The sequence below is a fragment of the Ostrea edulis genome, chromosome 4, assembly GCF_947568905.1.
Source record: "Ostrea edulis chromosome 4, xbOstEdul1.1, whole genome shotgun sequence".
NCBI lineage: Eukaryota > Metazoa > Mollusca > Bivalvia > Ostreida > Ostreidae > Ostrea > Ostrea edulis.
Window position 1 is genome coordinate 72,412,577 of NC_079167.1, and position 19,327 is coordinate 72,431,903.

At 35.4% G+C, this 19,327-nt stretch overlaps 1 protein-coding gene across 1 annotated transcript; it reads left to right on the forward strand.

Moving 5' to 3' along the window:
• The first annotated feature begins 16,670 nt into the window (after positions 1-16,670).
• LOC125672456 (kelch-like protein 24) lies at positions 16,671-18,533 on the forward strand. Its single transcript, XM_048908712.2, has one exon. The coding sequence runs from the start codon at positions 16,800-16,802 to the stop codon at positions 18,531-18,533; it is 1,734 nt and encodes a 577-aa protein (XP_048764669.2). The 5' UTR covers positions 16,671-16,799.
• The last annotated feature ends 794 nt before the right edge of the window (positions 18,534-19,327 follow it).

Here is a 19,327-nt window from a genome sequence, read left to right on the forward strand (position 1 = left end):
CTGAGCGGATTTGTCCAATCAACAAGACGCTTTCAGTCCAATTTCCGAATACAATTGTTGTGATAGCACAGTCGTAACTACACACTATTTCCGTAACCGCAAATTAACGGTTACGGAAAAAGACAAGCGCGTAATCCGATTGGCGATAGCAAAGTTAAGTTGATGCTGCCTTTAAAAATAGACGAGTTCTATTACTATAACGATTATTTTGATTGGACGATATCTTTAAATATTTATTTATGAGAATCAACCACGGGTTTCCGACGATGGCTTCTAGGTTGATGTCTTCAAGATGTGAAGACATTCAAAGGGAGGAATGTAGCGGTCAGACGGGTTCGATCGCCGATGACCAGATAGTTTAGATGGTCTCATTTAAAGTCAGCACTTCGCAAATTCAATGGTCGTTATAACGATATAGTTTGCCAGTATAACCTATCATTAGGTCAAATACTGATCAAGATTTTGGGCTCACGACGGGTGTGACCGGTCGACAGGGGATGCTTACTCCTCCTAGGCACCTGATCCCACCCCTGGTATATCCAGGGGTCCGTATTTGCCCAACTCTCTATTTTGTATTGCTTGTAGGAGTTATGAAACTGATCACTGTTCCTTATTTTCACCTTTCATAGTGGAGCATCTGACTAGAGGTAAAAGGTTGTTGTTAACTTTTTAAAGGTAAAAGAATTCCGCTACAGTACTGACTTTCATTGTTGTCATTTCTTACGAGATTAACCTAAAGAAGAAAAAACTATGAAGTACAAAGCACAAATGTACTCAAGAAATTGGGATTGAATTTAATGTAGACTGTATCTATTTATTTTATTTTATTTATTTATTTTGCATGTTCGTTTGTTAAGTATTACAGGTTTAACATTACAAAAAGCATGTTCTGTACATAATAAATCAATACACATTTATGTAGAGTATATCAGAGAAATTAGGGAAACCTGTCCCATGCACAAAATAACTGTATAAAACACGTGAGGACGGGTAGTAATAAAATTAATTTTAGTGAATTTGATTGACACCCATTGTATTTTTATATACATTTTATATATTCCTTATAACCGATGGAATATGATTAGTCAGATTTAAAATTCCATAGTGTATAATGATGAATTGTTTGATAGAGATTAAACAATATTGGAGATAATTCAAAAAGCAAAAAGTACTGAGAATAAAATCATAAAGGAAAATCAATGCATGTTTTTTTTTTGTTTTTTGTTTTTTTTAAAATATTCTAGCTACAAGATCATGAAACATGTGGTGTGTATTTGAGAGTCATTTTGAAGGAACTTGAAATAACATACAACTCTTGACAGAAATGTGAGATGATTTGAGAGCCAATAATTTGAGATATATTTGTGTAAACAAAAGTAAAAGTCATTTGAGATGCACGACTGAGGTGTTTACATGTGATCCTTTGTTCAAGAACTTCAGCTGTACTTGTAATTTTCGACACAAGAGAAAATCACGGGTACATGTTAACTTATTATACATCTATGCTTTTAAGATCCAGGAAATTTGAGATAAAATATTAAACAATAGCACAATTAATATTCATTGGTTATGACTTACAGTCACTTTCTGGATCGAAGGTCGTGTTTTATATGAATTATATGACTAAATTTGATAATAGTGGAGATTTCTGCAGAAAACCAGACCGATACCGGTTTTGTCTTGTATAGAATTCCACAAGCTGACGTTTTGGCGGGGAAATCTTGGCACGTCGCGATGGTATAAAGATTATATTATCAAATGATAGCAATGTTATTTCAATTCATTCTACTTTATTTTTTAACACACCATGGTCTTAGTCCTTTGAGAACTGTACAAAGAAATAATTCAAAAGCATTATAAGTGATTGTTTGATTTAAAGATTAGAAATACTGTATCTCAGAGATAGGCATTTTTTGAAATTTCTGAATCATAAGAGAGTAATGATAAATGCCTCCTAATACTGACTGGAATCATGTAATGCCGGTATCTGAATCATTATTTAGAAAAAAAATCATTTGAAGTTTTCTTGAGAAATTTAAAAGAATTTTGAAATTAACTGTTTGGGTTTTACTCCTCATTGCTTTTGAAATTTATTTTTACGTGATTCAATGAATTAACTAGCTGTGGAGCTTTATATTAGGACAGAAATGTGACAATGACGAATGCAAAACTCATAATGATGTGCAGATTGTTGTCTGTGTGATGCTAGTTTTTTCCCCCCAGTTTTCTCGAGAGGTAGGCAGCTATATAACAAATTGCATCACTTTATAATGGAATCATGTCGGAAAGATATCAAAAACATTGAGAGGACATAAACACCATTCTAATTGTTAGTAAAATGTCGTACAAGAAATAACAAAACGAAGGTCAATCTGACGACGTGTAACAGTTTACAGATTTGTCAGAATTTATCGTGGCAGTTGTTTTACCATTAGAGGGCATATTGTAATTGTTAACCAATAGTTCTATTCATTTAGTTCCAAAAACCTTCAGGCGCGTAGCCAGAAAGAAAATGAGGTGTACGGAAAGGGGTCGGGGGGGGGGGGTCATCTTGAGATCCCCATTGGGTTCAAAGCAAAGCCCTGGTGCCGGAAGCTACTGGGTTTTACCAATGAAATCACTTATTTTCTGTACATAGAAACAGTTTTTCGTCAATCTCCAAAGCAAAAAGAATGCACAAAATTTATTTTCTAAAGTGTTTTATAATACCAACGCACCGTGTGTACTTGGACTGACTTTACGTTTGTTTTACGAATTGTGTTCACTTATTTCCACAGGGGCTAAACCTGATTTGGGCTCGAACTCTGTGATACCATAAATTTATGGTATCACATAGTTCGGACCCAAAACGGGCTTAGCCCCTGTGCTTATTTCCGTTGTTTTCGACTGATATATATGGTAAATGTTATTGATAACAAAGAATATATCCTAAATGCGCCTACTACATGTACATATATGATGAACATTAAAGTGATATTCGACATTATATCTAAACAGTATTTTATTATGTACAACAATAGGACTAGGCAGCAGGCAGAGCAAGGTATACAAAGTGTTCAACATGATGTTGATGTCAGATTTGAAATTCAAAAAAGACTTTGAATGATGTTGATTAAATCATAAATCAGAACTGTATAACACAAAGTTATTTTTGAGGGCTCAGGCACAGATATTTTATGGCAGATCTCGATTTCTCTAACAAATGATGTGTACGCAGTTGCGTACTTGCGTATAGACAGCTACGCGCCTGAGTCCTTGTTTCATTTTTATAATAAAAATTATATTAGACATTCACAAACATGCTTTTTGCTTCTTCCATATTGCAGGTATCATTGTTATGTCTTAAAAATAAGTGGTATAGAAGTGATGAATGCTTCTTCTCAAAATATGTAGCACCTCTTCCTGTTTGAATACTAGCAAACACATTCCTTTCTCAGTACTTTTACAAATATTAGCATACAACTATATGTACATGTATATAGCGTATCTCAGTACTTTGATTAAAGCAAAGCGTAGCTGCAGCGCCTTTTGGGGGAGGAGTGTGGTTGGGGGTGGGGGTGGGGTCATCAATTGGAAATCTATTTTCGTGTTTTACTTTCTGAATAACCGCCACCGATGGGCCGGCTTTAAAGGGACTGGTTCATGTTTCTTGAAGAAGAAAAAATATTTTTCAGTTTTGATGTTTAAAATTAAAAATACAACTCATTCAATGTTGGCAACCAAAATTTTGGCCTTCTGAATGCAAGGATAAGAGCAATATCTTAGCTTTGATTCTGTGTTATGTAAACAAAGACTAGTCTTTTTATGTATACCAACAAACCAGTGAAATATTAATTTTGTAATCTAAAACATCTTAATTTTGTACAGTCATAAAGTTTAACTTCACATTATGGATGAAAAATATCCTCTTAGATTTAGTATAAAGTGTGCTTTAATTTTTCCAAAATTGGTCGGCCAAAAATTGCATATCGTGGGTCAAGTTCTTTTACCTAAAGAATACATGTACTTGAAATGTGATACATATAATAAACTTTCATCGATATCCATTTAATTGAAGATTGCAGCCAACGATAGTTGCTTTGTCTGCCTTTTCACAATGTTATTGAATTATCTTTCAGCCACTTGTGCAAATTGAAAACACCAATTTGTACTTTACATAAATTTATTAAGCAATGACATCATAAAAACATAATACACACAGTGTTGGATAATACTGGCCGCAAAATTTAGTAGGAGTCAAGGGAGACAACTAGGATACCATAAACCAACGAGCAAACTAGTGGCCTCGCTTAGATGCGAGTGCCATGGAACCCCATGCCTGAAACGCATGGTGGCTAGGCCCACAAGCTGCACAGCTTTTACAACCTGTCTCTGGATTGCTACCTGGTTTAGAACTTTAACACCAACCAGCCTGTAGCCTCTCCTCCTTTTATAGAGGTACAGGGGATCTGAGCACTGAAATGCTGCAGACCCCAAGCTGTTTCCAGTTATTCCAAACATTTGCTCAATGGCATTTAACTTCCATGTTAATATACACAGCCATGAGACATCCCTCATGCTTTGATGCAGATGGACAGAAACAACAGGTTAAGCTTGTACAGGAATGATGTCTCCCTTGACCCCGCCACAAACATCGATATGATGTTCCCCACCAAAATTGTTTAGATAATATCCATCTACTAAATTAATGACAGGTTATAGGAACCAACCAGAAATGACAAGATCCTGCAAACTACTGAGGAGGGAAAATTTTGCCCTCCCCCCCAAAAAATAAATTCCAAACTACCCTGTATATAATTTAAGTAGGCCTTGTTTCCATTTTCAGCTAACTGAGTTCCGTCATACCTAAATAAATCGGTCTGATGAACATTGATATTTTGTCATGAACAATGCAAGCTAATTAACTTCAGATGTAACAAATTTTGTAATAGCCTTATTAACCTTGCATTAGCAATATTGGGTAACGGCAGATGTGCTGCTCTCACCTGAAAATTGTTTAGTATTACGAAATGAGTTTAACTTTCAAATGAACTTTGGCCGGTCACATATAGTAGCCAAAATTGCTGACTGATAATGCCCCAGGAGGATTCAGGATTGCTAGCTTTGCGGAGACGGTATTGCTCGTCGTATTTGTACCAGCCTTGGGATCTAGTGGCAGCTAATCTGCTGTCTCGCATGTATTTTAAAAACTCCTGGGCCCGGGCTATGTATTTTCCCAACATAACACTCATGTAAATCATGAAGGCATTAGTCCACTTTTCAATTGTCAGGTGTGAACCCACATTAGACCTGACAATGCAGAGTTTTCCATCCCTGATTTTAATTTCACCTTGGCCCCCCAAACTATTGTCAATCTCTTTTGCTGATTTCAACAGCAAACCTAAATCAATAAATTGCTCATCCCAATTTTTTTTGCTTAAGTTTCAAAGAGATGTATTGACCTACATTATCAAAATAGCTAACTTCAGGTACAGGAGTAAAGTAAGAAAAATCTGAATCTAGAGAAAAATCTGAGTTATGAATATTACCACAGTTGACAGGCCCAAACTCCCCCAAATCTGGTGCAGCCTCACTCCCCGGCACGCTCTCTGAGGATTCCTGGACCTGGAAGGGGGGATGGTTATTTCTCGCTTCAACTCCAAGCTTTTGCTGCCTGGTGTTATGGCGAGACCTTTTTTGTCCTCTGCCCCGGGCTGGAGAAACCATTTCTCCATCTCTTTTCCTCTTTGGTGGCATTGGATTGGCCTTGATTGTTAACGTGCTGTTATCAGAATAGAATAGAATATTTATTCAACCAATTTGGGCCTCCAGAGGAGCATAATGTTGTACCTTGACAAAGTTCAAAATCACAGAAGCACATGACAAAGGAAAACAAAGACAATTGCACTGCATGATGAACAGAGAGTTAGCCATCACATGTAAAGAGGAAGTTGCAATACTAGTTAACTCCTCCTGATGCTGATTTTCTTGAAATAAGTTAGCTTGTACCAAGTTAAGTCCTATTGTATAATGCTATTCACTCAATTAAATGAGATTATCTCATATCCATGTCAATAATCTATATTATTTTGAAAACTTCGTAAAACAATTTTTCAAAACAAATAAAAACTCTCAAGAGTGAGCTTCTGTCATATATATAACCTTTATTTTGTGAAACTTGCTATACATATTAGACTGCAGACTTTGGTCATTGAAAGTGAAAAACAAAATTGCGGAGGGAGGGGGGGGGGATCAGTTACTTTAAAACCAAGTCTACTTCAGTCTGATGTCATACGGAGTACATTTTTGTAATATTGCGGCCATTGCCATGATATAGCTTTTAAAAAGCTGTATTTGACTTTGTATCCACCACGTCTAGGTATCGGGTGTTGTTGGGACTTGGAGCTTTTATATATATATATATATATATATATATATATATATATATATATATATATATAGTTGGGGGGGGGGTATCAGATCCAACCTGAAAGAAAGCGGACTCAAAGAAAACCCCGTGTCTACAATCAGCGTACATGGTCTAGTGTTTTTATCGTGTCTGTGATAGATTGCAAGTACATGAAATTTCTCGCGTAGTTTTCGAGTTTGAAAGCGATGAAATCCAAATATTTACTTTTGATACTTTACGCGACCTCGAGCGAAAAGGTTTGAAAACAGCCGTTAGCCATTTTATACACAGATTAGATTTAATTGACAAAAAAGCTAATGAACACGTCAGCGGCTTGAGATAACATTGCATTCGGTGTTTTGTGCCGCTTACGGGTATACTAGCTGTCAAGTTTTTATTAGTATTTTCCTAAGGATGGTACAAGAGAAAGAAATTGTCGGCGCAACGACTTTCCCATTAAAAAAACAGTCGCCTTTGTCTATGTACATTTCAAAAACACACAAATCTGAAGGGCACAAACTATTTTGTTCGGGAACAGTTCCCTACGGAGATTCTTGAAACACGAAAAAAAAACCCCATTGTACCCTTTATATAAAGAGGTAATAAAAAACAACCTGAGGACGAACTTAGTTGTGAACGAAAGAAGTCAAACCGCCACGCGAAGCAGATTAGGAGTGCAAGGAGGGTTCATGTGAACATCATATCAAATATGTAGCGGGAACAGTCAGAGATCTCTCCGACAAAAAATAAAGGACCAAGATTTCCAAAACCATTTAAAAGAAAATGATATGATTTTCTTATGTGAAACATGGTTAGATAGTAATGATTGTGAATTATGTGATTTTGAAATTTTTCCACCTGTAAATAGAACAAAATGTAAAGGCGGCGGGTTATTGTACGCAACAAAACAATGGTAATTAAAACCTTTTATGCCTCCTATGAGAAGAAACCGTCCAAGCAGTAACAAATAACCCAACACTGTAATGCAGTTGTGTCGAATATGTCATTTATTGAATGACATAAGGTAAATTGTTAAGTAAAATGTATAACAAACCAGTAAGGAGGATCACCTGAATAAACAATACCTGTTGAAACATGTACATAGGTGTCAGGTAAAGTGTGATCCCCCTTTGAGACTGACTAGAAAAATACATGTAGTGAAAGTACGATTACAAGTTATAGAGTACATGGAACATGCATACAATATATACATAAATGAGTTAAGCCTTGGAGGCGTCCAAAAAATTGCGCCATTGTTTTGTTTCTATCTCTGGAGTTATTTGTGATAGTGTCATCTGGATAAGACTAGACAAAAAACTATTTGACCCCGGAAAAGATGTTTACATTGCCTTTACGTATGTCCCACCCGAGGGAAGTGTTTTTCACTCAGCCTATAATATTGATATATTTGATGTCATAGAAGTTAGTTTAGCAAATTATAAATCTCTTGGAAATGTTATAGTAATGGGGGACTTAAACAGTAGGTGTGGAAATGTCGTTGATTTTATTGAATCGGATGCCATATACAAAACTTTACTGCCTGACGAAGAAATCCCAAAACGAAATTCTGAAATATCGAAGTAGATCTAGCGATGATAAAACTGGGAAAGTAACTTCTGTAATGCAAGAGGTACTAGTTTGATAGATTATGCGATTGTTGAAGATAATTTCTTGCAAGATGAATTGTGTAATTTCAATGTTGGCGATTTCAATACGCATTCTGATCATGCACCAATATACATGTATCTCACATTAAAAGCAAAAAAAATTAAAAACCAAAAATGACCACAGCATTAACCGCACACATCCTTTGAAAACAATAAAAGTATCATGGGATATTAATTCAGAAGAGGAGATTAAAAACACTTGAGCCATTGTGCGCCAAATAAAAAATCTTCCTTGGAAATCATCGACGAATCACCTGACGGCGTCAACAGTTCGGTAAAGTCTTTCACCGATGCGATTTTGGAAACATTTCAACCATTTTGCGAAAAAGAAATTACGTATAACCATAAAAAACAAAACACAATAAAAACTTCCTGTTCAGGAGACAAACCATGGTTTGATAATCAATGTAGGATCTTACTTAAAGAATACAGGAAAAATATGGCTATCTTTAATTGCTCTAGGACATGGGATAATCATGAAAAACTCGTTGCTTCTAAAAAGAAATATAAAACCGTAGAAAATCGGCTAAAACGAAAATATCAACGACACGAGGGAAACCAACTAGAGCTGCTCCGCGTATCTAACCCCAACATTTTTTACCGCATGTTCAAAGGCGCTAGGAATACAGTAAATACAACTCTAATGACAAATGATTTTTATGAACATTTCAAAAACATTGCTGCGAGTGATCAGACAGACCATATAATAGACTTACCGAAAGTACCCGAGCCGTCAATCTATCAAGAATTGGATAAACCGATTACAATGGATGAAATTACTATTGCTATCTCCGACTCTAAGGTAGACAAGTCACCTGGTTTTGATCATGTTATTAATGAATTTTTCAAAAAACTTCTCTACATTTTTCTCGCCTCTTATGAAAAAGCTATTTAATGCTATTTTAAATACAAGTTGTTACCCGTCTGCTTGGTCACAAGGCATTATTGTACCAATATACAAAAAGGGTGATAAAAATAACCCAGATAACTATCGGGGGATAACTCTATTGAGTCATTTATCAAAATTGTTTACATCTATCTTGAACAAACGTTTGCTAGCATGGAGTGAAGAAAATACAATTGTTAGTGATGCACAATTCGGTTTTAAACCTGGTTCGGGAATTAGATATGCTATTTTTATTCTGTACTCACTTTGAGTGAAAAAACCCCACCCGTCTGTATTGTTGTTTCGTAGATTATAGAAAAGCGTTCGACAGCATTGGTATAAACTAATGAAATATGGTATTAACGGAAAATTATTCAATATTATTAAGTCTATGTATTGTGAAGTGAAAAGTTGTGTGAAAGTTAATGGTCAATTGTCTGAATATTTTTCTTTACAAACAGGTCTTATGCAGGGAGAAACTCTCTCGCCAATGCTATTTTCATTATTTATCAATGACTTAGAGAAAGAAATGCTCATTAGTGGTTGTGAAAGTTTATCGCTTCAGAATTTGAATCTATTTTTACTTTTATATGCGGATGATACTGTTATATTCTCAGAAAGTGTACAGGGATTGCAGAAAATGCTTGATACTTTAAAGTCATATACAAGTGACTGGAAATTAGAGGTAAACATCAGCAAAACAAAAATAGTAGTTTTTCGAAATGGTGGTAAAGTTAGAGATTTTGAAAAGTGTTTTTACAATAATGTTGAGATTGATATTGTTGACGTATTTACGTATCTAGGTGTGGGTTTTAAATACAACGGTAAATTTAACTATACGCAGAAATCAATTGCAACCAAAGCTAAAAAATGTACATTCTCTTTGTGGAGAAGGGTGAAAGAGAATAATTTAAATGTAAAGACTACATTTTCTTTATTTGATACATATGTAAGTTCTGTTCTTCATTATGGACGTGAAACGTGGGGATTTCATAAAGCCCCACATATTGAGCAAGTACATGTAAATTTTTTGAAGAAAATTATGTTGCTTCGAAAATCTACAAATAATCTATTGGTTTATTTTGAATTTGGCAGATGTCCAAAGGAAACTTCGAATTTTGAATTATTGGTGTAAGTTGCTTAATACAAATAATTGTATATTAAAAACATGTTATGAACAATTGTTATGTGAATACAATACTCAAAGGGAAAACTGCACAAACTGGTTGAATTCAGTTAGAAAAGAACTTTATTGCTTGGGTCTTGGAAATTTTTGGGAACAGCAAAATGTTGGTAATGTTAATCATTTTTTTTTTCTTGTGAAACAGCGTCTCACCGATGCATTTTAGTGCTTTTGAAATTTCATCGAAATGTATTTTATATAAAGAAATAATTGATACATTTGGTTTACAGAGATATCTTGTAAAGCGATTATCACACAAGGAAAAGTCATTACTATGCAAATATCGAATTTCTGCACATTCTTTGAATGTTGAAAATGGAAGGTACAAAAATTTACCTAGAATCGAACTAAAATGCTCATTTTGTAATTTGCAGGTAATAGAAGACGAATTTCATTTCATTTTGATATGCCCAGCATTTTTTGGTTTACGTGAAAAATATATCAAACCTTATTACTACATGAAACCTTCCTTTTTCAAACTTGTAGAACTTTTTAGCGTATATAACTTTAAAACTATTGATAAGCTTTGTCAGTATGTAGTGAAAGCTACAAAACAAAGAGAAGCACTATCTGTTAACTGTCATTAATGATGTTTCTTTTTTCGTTGCTTAGATTTATTAGTTTCTAAATTTATTTGTCTGATAATATATGTTTACATATTGTAATAATTCTGAATCCTCTGCCATTTGCCTGTAGTGTGCACAGTGTACTTATGAGCCAATAAACAACATACAACTCACAGGCACCTGGAGTGTGGATAGCTTGTATAGATCTTACGTGTATGTGTACATGTACGTGTACATACTCCCCCCCCCCCTCTAGAATGAAATTATTTTATACAGAACCAAAAATGTATCCAAAATATGTTATTTCCCCACCGATCACCCTCATAAGCCATTCTGAATAGTCAGTCTGTACCTTCTGTAAGCTTGAGAGATGACCACTTGTGAGATACTAATATTCAGAACGGCTTATGACGGTGATCGATGGGGAAATAACATTATGGATACATTTTTGGTTTTATATAAAATAATTTCATTCTATAAGGGGGGGGGGATATATACATAAAATCTATACAAGCTATCCACACTTCAAGTGCCTATGATACAACTTTGGGCAGTACAGCTCATCAGTATTAAAATGTAACAATAAGATAATACATACTTATCTTAAAGGGGGATAGGTGAAACCCCGGATCAAGTGTTCTACACGTCCATTTCCTTGTAGATATATATAAATATATCTGATTTTATGAATAATTCAATGCATAATTGGAAAGTAGTATTAAACAATAAAATACAATTATTTCATGTCTACTCGGGAAACAGTCTAAAACTATTGCCCCGAGGTAGTGGCGAAGACCCGGGAAACTGTTGTCAGACGCCATAGCATAATGAAGATATTTTCCCAGAGCAGCCAGGGTACATGTAGGTGTGCGTTGTGAACCCAACAAGTAATTTATATCAACTTGACGATTTGTAATAGTATTCTTTGAGGTATTTTCCTTAGATGGGAGTATTTAAGACATTGAAGGATAAAATTAAATCCATCCTTAATCTGTTGGGTGTCACAAACTCACATAATCTATGATACCTGTTCTCACCCTGATACCTTCCAGTTTCAACATCCAAACAGTGCGACGAAATTCTAATGAGAGATATATGTTTCTTTAAATTGCTCTGAATTGCTTTTGTTAATTATGGTTGGATTCTACAAAAGTCATGATGTACAAAGTGCATATATAAAACAAACAGAGAGAGAGAGAGAGAGAGAGAGAGAGAGAGAGAGAGAATTTATTCTGCTCTTCATCATTTCACAAAATACACACTCGCACCTTGGAAACAAAAACTGACCTTGCAACAACCTAAACTTGTGTTCCCAGTTCCTGCCAACTCGTAGATTTACAAAACATTTAAAGATCTAAAATGATTGAACTTACATTTATAATAAATTATTTGTTCCAAAATTTCATTATTCCTTTCCCCCAAAAAAGTTTGTTCGTAGCAAGTTTCGTTAAATTCCCAGTCAGTCTCGGACTTATTGAGCCGGGTCCTGCAGTTTAATTATGACAGCCTAAAGCGCCATTCGTCAATCAATATTGCGATCGATACCGTATGGAAAATCGACCGTTATCAGTGCTGGACAATACAATGTCAGCTGATTACTCACCGTAACGCATTATGTCATATTACGTCACCTCAGGATATAAGATTAAACGTGTAGGGACAAGGGTCCATTCAATCAACGTACAGAGCACATGTCCGAGTTATTTATGCAACCCCGCAAACAGCCGACGAGCGCTTGATTTCAACGGATTTTAAGGTAATTATGCATTTTTTTTTTGTATTGCATCTAATTTATATGTAACTTACTCGTTGTCTCTACTGCCAGCATTTTAAATTCTGTATTGCAATGATTGTTTTAAAATACCCCCCCCCTGAAATAGAAGAAAATATTTAACAAATGCTTCATTATCACTTTATTAGTTATTAGAATAATTTATATTAGCACCAGGTATGCATGAAAACAAAAAATTGGGCAGAATAAACGTTTCGTTTACCTGAACATCGATTGCCGAATATATACAGCCTGATATAAGTCGTTTTAACATATCATATAATCCTTCATAATGCTCAATATTTCATTTATCAATGCGATTAGGGAGCAGATCATTCAGATGCATGTACATTGAATTTACTTCAAAACTTCTTTAACAATGGTAGATATTAATGTATGTTTGTACTTTTGACCATTGTTATGGTGACCGTGGTATGTATAACAGTTTGTTTCAAGTCAGAATCCTGGGGCGGTGACAGTGTCCCTTCCTCTCTTAAAACACTGTTTATCGCATGTTCACGTTTTTTGATAAAAATATTTTTTATTTTTTATGTTAAACATTTGAAATATAATTCATTCAATGTTAACAAATTTTTGGCCTTCTGAATGCAAGAACAAAAAACAATATGTTATCCTTAAAGCAATACAAGCTGTAACTGACGGTAAATAAATAAAAAAAAAATAAAAGAACAAATAGTCAACATATATTGTGATTGAATATATATAACTTAAAGGACACATCTCGTGTTTTCAAAGTATACAGAATTATATGCATTTTGTCTTCCTTATGCTTATAGAAATTAATTGTAATAGTTCGTTCACTGAAGTATTGCGATAATTAGCCACAATATGGACTTAAATCTAAGCCCCGATTTCAAAAAGCCTAGTTAATTAGATAGGTAGTCACGTGGTACAGTGACGTCATATGCGACCTTCGTCGATCAACTTGTTGTAATAGTAGTGTTAGATATTTTTTAAAAACTCGGGTTTTAGGGGCCTAATTTATTTACCATGGATAACATTTATTTCGATGTTGACAAATTTCCCGAGTCTTATATCTTTTAGCCACCAGTGCATACAAATAGCGACCCAAATGTAGCGAGGAAAGCGAGTATGAAATCTGCATAAATTTGCGAGTAAATAATGTTTACATGGGATCACTGTCTAAACACTATTTGGTAATGCCATTTCTGTAAACAACTGTAATTAGCGTTGTTGCTTTTCTAAAATAAACAGAGCAATTATTATTAAATTTATTTTTGGAGAAGTTAGATAGGCCTAAATTATAATGCGATTACGTACATGTAGCATTGACAACTAGGCCTACCGTCACGGGTGCATTTCGGGGGAAAAAATATAATAAAAATGATCAAAGTTATTGTGAAAATCACAAAACTTTTAAATTATATTATTCAAGCTCAATTTTATTAATCATTATTTTTTGTTATCTACACATTGTTACTTAGGAAGTGGGAGCGCGGCGTGCTGTTGTTGTAAACACGTACGCGTTCCTTTAAAAAAAAAAATGAAAGCATTATAATTCAATTCAAAGTTGGGAAATATCATATTTTATTATTTATAATTGAAAGTTCTATTATCTTTTATCTTTAAATTTCTTTTTTAAAACTACCAGTTGGTAGACACTGCTAGCAAAGTTCTGCCTATATGGTGTTACAAGGTGAAGGTCAGTTGGTGCGAGTGTGTATTGAATTTGAGAGCAGAACGGAAAGCATATGCGGTAGGCCTATATGTAACAGTGCGAAGCTTCGATAGAACCATTTTCTCGCAGTTTATATACGTCTTTGTCCAAGAGCTTGTTTGAAAAAGTATAGGGACAAATTCTACTGGGTTTTTTTTTTTATGGCAAAGTCGTTGTGCCAACTAAAAATATTCACGTCTTGTCCCTCATACCTTCCTTCGAAAATTGAAAAAAACAGTCCAAATCATCTCTACTGACAGCAAGTACACCCTTAAACGGCACACAACACCCCAATGCAGTGTTATTTACAAGCCGTTAATGTGATAATTGTTTGTTTGTCAATTAAATCTAATCTGTTTATGAAATGGCTAACAAATGTTTTCAAATCTTCTCGCTCGAGGTCGCATATGACGTCACAGATAATGGCGCGTAAAATATCGAAGAAAATATGCATATCGCAAGATTTGAATTTCATCGCAATCAAACTCGAAAACTACGCAAACTGTTTCTTTTAAAACACATGTAAAGTAGTTTTAGGCATGAAATGAATTAATTTTGCTGAAAAAATTAAAAAGTTTAAAAACACGAGATGTGTCCTTTAATAGAATCAGAGTGAATCTGAAGCAATAAACCCGTCAAATTGATAAAAAATGTTAATTCATGAATCATTGTCATCCTGTCACTAATTCCTGCTCGTAACCTCCGATGTGCATTGACCTTGGAGGTCACCAGTTCGGAAAAAAGCGAAAGAGAGGCACTGAGCACGTGTTAGATTTGTAAATAGTTTAACATGCCAATTTTATAGAAAATTCACAATCAAACATTTGAGTGGCACATTTGCGTAATTATTACCTGTTTACACTTACATAGTATTTCTAGTCTTTCATGAAACAACGTAATATTTTAAAACAAATGACACATGTAGTTACTCGCGTCAGTTTCCGTCTTTGTATATGGCCTCGGTCTCAGCAACCCGATTATGTTCGGTAATCATCGTTCCCATGTCCGGGTATACGACACAATGGCGGTTTATTCGAAACGCTGATTGTAGGTGTGATCTCAAACAATATTCCCTTGTTTATTCTTCAGATCTTGGGGATTATATTAGTTATACCGGTAGGTGTTATTTGGTGAATAATTGGATAGTTGAAAAAATACCATCAGTTACAGCTTGTATTGCTTTAACTCTGTGTTATGTAAACAAAATCGAGTCCTTTTGTTTACACTGCATTGAAATGTTAATTTTGTGATATAAAGTATACCTCATTTTTCCTCAGTCACAAAATTAACTTTTAAATGACACATTTTACCTATAGAATACGCGAACAGTGATAATAAACTTAGATCGATATTCATTTCTTTTGGAAACTCCGTAAACAGTAACACAACGCAGTCTTTGTTTACAAAACAAATAATAAGCTCTCTAAAGTGAGCTGCTGTGATAATAGCCTTAATTTTTTGTGAACCCCTATAAACACATTAGACAGCATATTTTGGTCATAAAAAGTGAAAAACAATTTCATTTTAGGCAAATCAAGTAGAGAAAATTTATACTGCAGAAATAGACAAAATCTAGACCGTTAACGTTGTTTGATACTAAAATTGTGGAGTTTCGGGGGGGGGGGGGGTCCTCTCAATCTTCATATTAAATATGTCAACCTTGAACAATTTTGTGCACATATTATGCATGAACGAGTTCAAATTATAAGACACAATGCTGGTTTTTTTAATCCAGACTTGTACAACTTTTTAGTAGATATAACAACTATTAAGCTGTTTTGTCAGTTTTTATTGAAGGCAGCGAAAGAAAGAGAAGCGCGGTATATGTGAACTGCCATTTATGATGTTTCAGTTTTAGTTACTTTGATTTATTACAACTTTTTATCTGATAATTACATGTTTACATATTGTATTTCTTAATCCTCTGCCATTTGCTGGTATTGTACACAGTTTACCTATGAGCCACAGGGCTCCTTTGGTCAATAAACAAACAAAAGTTGACATTGTGGTACAGTTTGTTTGGCGGCGACAATATAATTGACATCCTGATCAGCAGGCCCTGGGGTCTTAACAAACAATACAAAACATGTTTTAAGGCGATGTTCATTTCCGAGACTTGTTGACACGTAAAAACAAATCCCATAAAATGCCGCAGGGGATAATTTAAAAAATGGACAAAGTTGTTTAATTAATCCTTAGAAAGAATTCTAATTCTAATTCCACAAAGAAACATTGGCCCAAACAAACGTTGGCTAAAGTTTATCACCGATTTAGAAATCAGAAAGACGCGGAAATACAACAACATACACGGCGAACATCATTACCATAAACCGCTCTTAATATCATGCTGTTATACTAGAATCTCGACATATGATATTTATCTATGGATATAAATGTATAGTAATTGTTACTAAGTTTGCTCGCTGTCTATCAGTATATATCTACAACATATGCTCTACAGATGTGTAGCTTAATGAGAAACTAAACACAAGTAATCCCAGTCAGTTTGTACTGTGAGGATTATAAGAAACCTAATATACATACATTGTACGAATGGCAATACAAAAAAAATAAAATAAAATGAAAGTTGTTGCTTTTATTCCACAGACTTGGGGAGAGAAAAGAAGAAGAAAGTAAAAATGGAAGAAGCACGGTCAAACGTTTGTGATTGTTTGCTGGAAGGCATCCGTAGAATGTACAAAACGCAGCGGTTTACGGATGTCGTCATCCATGTGGAAGACCAGTCCTTCCCGTGTCACCGAGTGGTCCTGTCATCTGTATCTTCCTACTTTGACGTCATGTTCTCCTCTGGGATGATGGAGTCCAACTCCATGTCCACAACTATTCACAACGTTAGCTCTCAGACATTCGATGAAGTCCTACAGTACATCTATTTTGGAAAAGACATCATAGAACCAGACAATGTCGGGGAACTCCTGCAGGTTTCCGCTATGCTCCAGATTGCGCATTTACAGTTTGAGTGTGAAGAGTTCATCCTGGGTAACGTCGACGTCAACAATTGTTTGGGGGTCTGGAAACTAGGGATATCTCATAACATAGAGTCACTGACAGAAAGTAGTCAACCTTTTCTCCTATCCAATTTCGATGAAATAAGTCAAAGTGACGACTTTTTAAAGCTTGAAAAGGACGAATTGGACCTCATATTACGCGACGAACGTCTTATCTCCTCTGGGGAAGAGATTGTTTGCAAGGCTCTTTTTCGTTGGATAGAAGCGGACGAAACTCGTCGAAAAGTTGCTTTGCCAGATCTCTTCGAAAACATTCGACTTACTTCAGTCAGTCTTGAATACTTGTTGGATCACCTAGATCAACATCCGTATATTCTTGAACATGAAAGTTGTCACAAGGAAGTAAAAAATGCAATCAAGTATCACGCTTTGCCTTCCAGGCGCCAGGAGCTGATGTGGGATGAGAAACCGTACAGATACACCGCTGAGCAAGAAATGATTCTAGCGGTTGTAGGGAAACGCCTTGCCAGAGATGGTTTGATCGTTACAGAGTTCATGGGATACAGCTTTTCAAACAAAAGGTGGGTTGCGCTTCAACCGATCCATACCCCACTTGGAGACGAATTTGCAGCTTGCTCTTATGGTAACGACATATTCATAACCGGTGGAACTTCGAATATGACCTCTTGCTTGAGATATTCCGCCAAATTTTCACAATGGTGGAAGCGATCGCCGATGTGCTGCGGCAGATATAGACACTCAATGGTGGCAGTGCGAGACTCGCTTTATGTACTTGGTGGCTACAACTTCGGGACTTTAAGTAGCATCGAACGATATGATATGGAGACCGAGAAATGGGAATCGGTTGGAGAACTCAATTACGGGGTTGATAAATGCTCCGCGGCAGTCATGGACGAGAAAGTTTTTATTTTGGGAAGTTGTTTAAGCTTTGCAGCGAAAACAGCCGGGATACAGTGTTACGACACTAGGACTGGCACGTGTACATTAATTGCAAACCTCCCCACGTCCCCTAAATTCACCAATGCTGTAAAATTCGACGACACTGTCCATGTCGTCTGCGATAATGGGGATATAATATCTTTTAGTGGTAAAGAGAAACATCACACACTGCGAAAGATCAAGGGCTTTTCCAAAAGGGACTTTGGACTTTTCATGGACCACGGATCACTGTGCATTGTTGGTGGGAACCTGAACGTGCTTTCCGAAATGGAAGAACTTTGTTGTGACGTGATAAAGGTCGAAGGTGAGGAACAACATATATGCGAGCACCTCGAACTACCTTTTCCAATGACAGTCACCCAATGCTTACGTATTGTTGTTGAAAGAAAATATCCACTCTTGGATATTCATTCTTTAATACGAGACTTCGGGAACATTGAATGATTCTGCTGATCACTTGCTAACAAACCTGTGGTCATTTTCACAAAAACTCTTACGACTAAGACAAATATTTTGTCTCTGTCTTATACACAACTGAGAGAAACTGTGTCTCGAGTAAGAATAGAGTTTCATCACCAATGCATATACTTAGTTTTGCTCATTCAGAAATATGTGAGCGAAGAATTATAAAAGAATTACAGTGTTTTAACATTTTTAGCTTAGTCGTAAGAGTTTTTGTGAAAAGGGCCACTGGACTTGGTCACCTTAGTGAATGTACAATATACTGTTTGTTCCATCCAAATTACGCCTCATGAATGAAATCTCGTAGGTTCAAATCATGTGTAATTATGCTATCTTTTTACGAACAATGACTTATTTGTTTTTACATTTATTAGCGTATAGTATATGTATTCCATGAAATGATATATTGTAATGTATGTTCCAAGAACAATCAGATGTACAATTTCTAATATATTTACGGAAACTTCGTATTAACTAATCGGAGTTCCATGTGATAAATTAAATTTTTTATTGTTTTAGTTGTGTGATTTTATTCCAACATAAGAACGTCCAGAGATGTAATGCGCTTTTTGTGCTACATTGATTTGTTATCGTTAAAATAACGTTTCTCACGTTTCATAAAATTCAAGATTTCAATACCCACTGCAGTGTGGAACATTAATAAGAGAATTGGCTTCATGACCATGACCATACCTAGGGTATGTTAAATTTACTTAGAGAAGCTATTGTGCTAAATTAAACTTAATATACAGGACAACTAGCCGCAAGACATTTGA

Bases quoted from the DNA above. Each gene is read 5' to 3' on its own strand.
- LOC125672456 (XM_048908712.2), top strand. From the start codon at position 16,800: ATGGAAGAAGCACGGTCAAACGTTTGTGATTGTTTGCTGGAAGGCATC.